The 6,724-nt window shown below is 34.7% G+C and overlaps 1 protein-coding gene across 1 annotated transcript; it reads left to right on the top strand.

Annotated features, from left to right (window-relative positions):
- The first annotated feature begins 669 nt into the window (after positions 1-669).
- Positions 670-4,445, top strand: LOC147808110 (uncharacterized). Its single transcript, XM_087166882.1, has 4 exons — positions 670-792; positions 2,335-2,480; positions 2,805-2,971; positions 4,158-4,445. Exons 1-4 carry the CDS (start codon positions 670-672, stop codon positions 4,316-4,318), a joined length of 597 nt encoding a protein of 198 aa, XP_087023008.1. The 3' UTR covers positions 4,319-4,445.
- Positions 4,446-6,724: the final 2,279 nt, after the last annotated feature.

The following is a 6,724-nucleotide window of genomic DNA, read 5'->3' as shown; positions in this document are numbered from 1 at the left end:
TACATACATTTTAAACTAAAAGAAGCTAAATTTATGCATAAAATTATATCTGCATTTATTATAAAAGTAATATTACACATACATTTCCACATGCGTTCTTAAATTTAATTGCTTCTGATAAAATCCGTTAAATTTGTCTGAGTTCTTCGCTTGAAATGCAAACAACTAACTGCTTTCTCTAAAAGTTAAGTGACTTCAAATTTTACGGAAATAGGGAAAGGGGATCTGAAAGAGAAATTCGTTCAATAGAAAATTCACTTCGCTATTTGGAAGTTATTTTACAAAGAAATTTCCAAAATATTCTTGGTTTCTCGAAAAAATTCGCAAAATAGAAAAATTCGTAAAAGGGAAGTTCGTTAAATAGAGGTCTGACTGTACTTCTGATTTATTTTATGCTTTATGAGATTCACAGATAAAATTGCTATCCAATATCTTACTTGTAGCACGTTCTTTATATCTAAAACTTTCAACAAAACAAACAGGCCTTAACTGTTAGGCTTTGGCATAACTTATATATTAATTAATTCTAGTTGTTTTTATAAGAATTAAGCTCCAAGAAAGTTATTTGGTGCTTTCTAAAAAAGAAAACACTGTATAGATAATTACAAACTTTGTTTTATGTGTGCCTAGATGATGCAATACGCAGTTGTAGAGTTCGATGATTCGACAATGGACATTGTGGGGGTGAATTGGCTAATAGGTGATGGCAGCACCACCTATTGGCGAAAGAAAGGAACCTCTACGCACCAGAGGAGGAACAGCCCTCCAGGGCAAGATTGGGCCATGCATAAAGTAAATCGTATACTGTATCGAGCCAGTGAATAATACTTTTTCTAGGCTATATATTTTATTTTTTGAGTGAAATTCTCATATTTTTCAAATTTTTACTTGCGATAAACATTTGTTTTCTGCCTTTTTAAGAACCTCTTAATTCCTTTCTGAAGTTCAGGGAGTTGAATGTTGTCTGATGCTTAAAAATAATTGATAGTTTTATATTCTGATTTAAATTTGTTTTATGACATGTTGTTATGTTGATGATCAAGCTAATTTTAAGAACTTTTTTTAATAAGCAATGCTTGCAAGGTACCATCATTACAAAGAATTTAATATGATCCAACACTCCATAAGTTAAATTAATTAAAATCTCAGAATTTTGTGAATATGGAGGATTGACCGTGTAAAGTTAAACACAGCATTAGGAGTTAAAATTTGCCATAAGTTTTTTAGGTTACAAATTCCGAATGATTTTTGCCCCTCAACTTGAAAAAGCACGCCACAGAGTATCGTTATACTGGTAGTGTTCGCAAATATAACACATTCTTTCAATTTAAATTTCTATGAAACAAGCAAATGAATCTGGAAATCTCGGTAAGTATGCTATCCAAAAAATAACAAAATGTGCTATTCTACGATATGATATTTTTTTAAATGTAATCAAATGAAGAATAACACTCTAAACATAGAGAAACCTTATAATTTATTTATGTGGTGATATTAACTTTCTAAAAGAATTCATGAATTAAAAGAACTTTTATGAATGTTAAAATTTTGGGGAAATTTAAAAGCAAATCAGAGTAAGACATACTATAATATTAAACCTGTTTACACATCGCTTCATGAGATTAACAAAATCGGAGCGATGCACAAGAAGTTTTCGAACGCTTGTTGTTTGCATTCAGTCAAACATCCATATAAAATGAGGTATTGTTTTGATAATGGGAGAAAAAAAAAACACTAAAGCCATCTCTTTCAAGTTCAGTTTGAACCTTGTAATTTCAATAATAAACATGACAAATTTTTAATATCTTATCCATATTTCAATTCTATGAAACTTATTGAACTTTGTGGTTGCGAACTAGGAAAATTCCAGTTATGAAATTTGATTTTGAACGATTTTTGTTACAAAGCAAAAACTATCTGTAATAAGTCATGTAAATTGTTTGCTGATTACAAATTAAAAAGCTATGCAAGCCAAAATTGTTAATTTTGTTTCGTATCAGTTTTAATTATCTAAAAAAATTCTTTTTTTTCTATGAATATTGAATTCTTAAATGCCTATTTGTATTCTGTTCCGGACTAATATTGCCATGTTTAGTAAGTTTAAAGATATGATCTAGATAAAACATTTCATAAAATGCTTGCATTATATGGTTTGCTCATAAGGATCTTCTGTATTATCTTAATTAGAATAAGAAGAATAATATTTAACACAAATATCAAACGTGCCTATATTGACTTTCCGAGAATAAGTCTGAAAGCTATGGTATTTATTAATTTCAAGATGTTTCTGTAAATAAAGGAATGTTTTTTCTTTTGCAGTGACCTTCTCCGAAGCACGGAGGATGTTGGTCAAACTTAGATACCTCTGATGCCATACCGAGTGATGAAGGTGGCAGGGGGATTAAACGAAAATGTATAGCGGCCGCTGCTGAGTCATCTGATGATGAGCAGCCGATCGGAGAGAGGAGGCGCAAGGTGCTGTAAGATTTCAATTCCGTAAGATTATTAACTCTCCATTTTAATAAACAAAAACAGAAATATTTTATAACAGTTAGAGAATTAAGCGCGCCTATCTTGGCGAGTGGTGGCCATTTTGGCGAGGAGATGTGGAGTTGGTTCGAAGAAGTTGAAATGAGAACACGGACTTTGAACGTTCTCTCGCTCGAGATTTTTTTTATATATTATTTCATGTGTTGAATATGTGTGTGTATTTGTTTGTGTTGTAGAAACGAAGAGTTTGAATAAATAATAGTTTCCAACCTGGACTATTTATTTGTGCCACACATTACAGTGCCTGCACCCAGGAGTGTGTCTCCTCGGCCTCCTAGTAGGCTCTTTGAAGATGACCAGCAGGTGGTGATTTCATCATCCCCTGCCACCACTTCCTTCCCTGGTGCCAGTGTAGTCAACCTGGTTCCGGAGACCAGTGCCGCCCCATTCGACGCATGGGTCACTAAACACGAATTTAAAGGTAAGCAAGTCAAAGTTGCTTAGAGTTATTTTGAAATATTTTCTTTATTTTTTCATGTTAAATATGCTTAATAATTTTTAATGCAACCTTCAGCTAAACTGCTTCTTCTTGTCTGAGCTTGTCAGATATGTAGCACCTCTGCATATGTTGCATTTTGTACCATACTCCAAGCCCAATTTTTCCTAGTTCCATTGTCTTTCGCCTACTTTGTTTACATAGTCTGACAGTCCCTTAATGGAATTAAGGTGAAGCTCTTTAGGATATGGATTGCCTAAGGTAGTGAGGCGCGTAAGGGCGAGGGCATCACACTCGTATAGGATGTGAAGTGCTGATTCTATGTCCCATTCTATGTAGATGTTTCCTGAAATGGTAGTGCCCAGTGATGAAGCCTACAATTGTTTGAATCTTCAATCTTGGGGGCCTAAGGATTTCGGAAGCAATTTTTGCAGAAGGGCTGCTGATCATGCTTTTAGCATGTTTTTGTCCAGGAGAACTGCGCCAAACTTTGTTCATCTCCTGTTTTTCCCATTTTAGGACGGCCTTTTTTGTAGTCTTCATATTGTGTTGATTTTTTAATATAATTTTTAATTTTTCACAAAATAGGTACCTCTCAGAAAAACCTAGATGTCATACAGCTTTATTGTTTTAACGTGACTAAAACAGATTTGCTCTAGTTTATGTTCATGCATTAATTTGTTACATTAGACAATATATAATGTAGATTCAAAGTTTGAATAAATTATACCATATATTATATAATATAGAATATTTATTATCATGTATAGCATTAGTATATTATAATACTTGGACCAAATTATTAGACACACTTTAGGGTTTTAATAATTGCTAGTTTTGCAGGAGCTTATAAGCAATACTCTTATATTTAAACATACATGCAATGAGTTTTTATTCAGGAGATTTTTTTTGTGTGCTTCCTATTTGTATTTATTTTGATTGTGTTGCATTGTAATGTTAACTAATTGATACACAAACATAAACAATTGTAAACTGGTTGAAGCTGCGTAAAAACAATAAGGCTGTATAGTATCACCTGATAATTGAGATTTTACATAGAATTTTATAGTGTGTCTAATAATTAGGCCAGGGACTGTAGAATTACGATGTATATAGAGGTGAGATTTGTCATAATCACGAATTTTAATTATAACAAATTATTTTATTTCAGCCTATAAGAAGGAGCACTTCTCCATGTTGAACAAGATACTCGTCATGCAACACAACATGGAGGAGATGTTGGTGGATCTGTGGATGCTGCCGGAGGGAGCACCTCAGCTACCCTTAAAAGCTGAGGTTGAGGTACATCATGGTAGCAAGTGCTTCAATTGATGACCTTCGCAGATTTTTTCTTTTCAGATTTATGGAGAAAGGGAACAACTGAACTATTACTGAAACATAAAAGGGAAACAATATTTTTCTAAACTGCTGGGTGAAAGATATGGGCAGGGTTGCCACAGGCGGCTAAAATGCAACTATTTTCAGCATGAGGCAACTGTGGCAACTTATTTTGCCTGAACTTTACGCATTTTTCAGGAAGGGAACAGGTTCTGAATGAGTGTCCTATTTCACTACAACGTGAGGGTTTGGGACGTACGGGCGGACTTTGACATCGTTTGGTAGTTCAGCAGTATTGAAAGTTAATATTAGGTGTTGAGTATTGATTATGTCTGTACCTTTTTTTATTGTAATATGGCGTGCATCAATAACACCTTGGTTCGATAGGCCTTCGAGTATTTCTTCTATTGGGAGAGACTGGAGAGCTTTATCAGAAATTACGCCTTTCGATATATTTAATGTATTATGAGGTGATACTGTTATTGATATGTTGCCTAAATTATGTGTTTTCAAGAGAGCATTAGTTTGTTTTTCAGATGTAGTCTCGACTAGTAAATCGCCAGAGGGTAACTGTTTAACGTTCTTTGGATTACCTATTGATGATTCAAGAGATTTTTGCACAAGAAATGGGGATACGGTAGATAGCTTTTTTTCCGTTGAACTTAATATTAGGAATTTAGCTTTAGTAGGGTCATAATTTGAACATTTAGAAAGGTTGAAACTGGGTGAAGGGGTTGTTCCGCTTTTATTTCGGTGTGCGGAACTGAACACCTGTTCATTTTCAGCCATAGAAAACTAAACTAACTTCTACTATCAGCGGCACCACCCACCACGGAGTCCAACTTAGGGGATGCAAGTAACAGTAAAAAATGTTACTGCACTGTCTGTTACTTATACAACGATGCTGACTAATAGTTATACGCCCGTAAGTCACCCCTGAAACAGCCTCCACCCTTAACGAGGTGCCCAGAAAGTGACCCCGGGCTTGACCCTAGCCATCAGATGACGTTTGTGACTAGCCGATTGATGCATACGGGCCGATATGCACCTCCCGTTTACCTGCAGCAGGGGCCAAAGCAGTGTGTTGGGGTACCAAGATGCCCCCCAACTACCAGGATCCCCTTTTCCAGGGACACGGGTCTCCACGCACGGCAAACACGAGGGTGGTTTCTTCCCATCAAGATCGGACACACCAAGGTAGTAATCGAACCATAACAAAAAGCCCTTACCAATAAACTTGGAAACCACGATATGAATGAAAATCTGTCATAACGAATCAAAATGTGAAACAATATCAATAACTCAGAAATTGCAAAAAAAGGCATAATCAAAGCCTATAATCTGCAAATAATAACCAGATTTTTAAAGTAATTTAAATAATGTTCGCTTACTAGGCCAATGAAATCATAAAGTGAATGTCAGAAACTCAAAACAGGACCCTCGCAAGAGAGAAATGGAAGAATGCTCAGGTCCAGCTCGGGACCCCGGGTGCGCCGTACCCGTCACACAAGAGTGTGCCCCTGGGGAGGAATATTTGTTAAATTTGTCTGTTTTAAGCTGAAGGTCTGCACATTTGGATGAAATAAGTACGATGTCATCAGCAAAATCAAGGTCTTCTAAAGTAGTTGTGAAATTCCACCTTATTCCTCTTTTCTCATCTTTCAAGCTGTTTCGCATAATCCAGTCTATCACCATTATAAATAAAAATCTTGATAAAACACATCCCTGTCTCACGCCAGTTTTTACCAAAAAGAATTCACGAATATCTTTTTCGAAAAATATTTAAGTTTTTAATCTTTTTGATTAATTATTATTTTGTAAAAAAAAATATTTTTCATCAAGTTCTTTAATCTTTATGAGTTTTTTGAATATTACATAGTAAGAAAATTTTAGTCATAAACCATCTTTATGGTAATACCATGCTACTATTCATAAAGCATCTTTATGAACGGTAGCATCTTCATGAAATAACTATCATTGTGGTATACTGATTTTTTTTCACAATCATTTTAAGGTTTCAAAAAAAAAAAGCAAATGCTATAGTTTGATTATTCCTAGCATTTTCAATCGGATCATGCAATGCAGTATGCCCTTTAAATTTAAGCATAAAAAAATGCACGAAAAATCTTCAAAAAGTTAGCATCGGAGTTCCCCCCCTTCTCGTCATTTGAACGGTACCCATGACTAAAACACTCGAAACGTCGTGTATGTTTTAAGAGTGAATTTTATAGAATGAAAATAAGATTATTACTTTGTTAAAGAGATGGAGTGATCGAGAAAATAATTTTACGAGAACTGAACGAACAATTTGAAGCTTGCGTCTTGAATTGATATTCCCTTTTCACTTATAGCAGGAATAGGAATCCTGACTGGAAAAAAAAGTTGCCTCTGCAAGAGAAG

Source organism: Parasteatoda tepidariorum, chromosome 6 (genome assembly GCF_982258835.1).
Source record: "Parasteatoda tepidariorum strain Cologne lab strain chromosome 6, Ptep-v5.0, whole genome shotgun sequence".
Lineage (NCBI taxonomy): Eukaryota > Metazoa > Arthropoda > Arachnida > Araneae > Theridiidae > Parasteatoda > Parasteatoda tepidariorum.
Note: the sequence above shows the minus strand (reverse complement) of the source record. Positions and strands in the feature narration are given on the sequence as shown.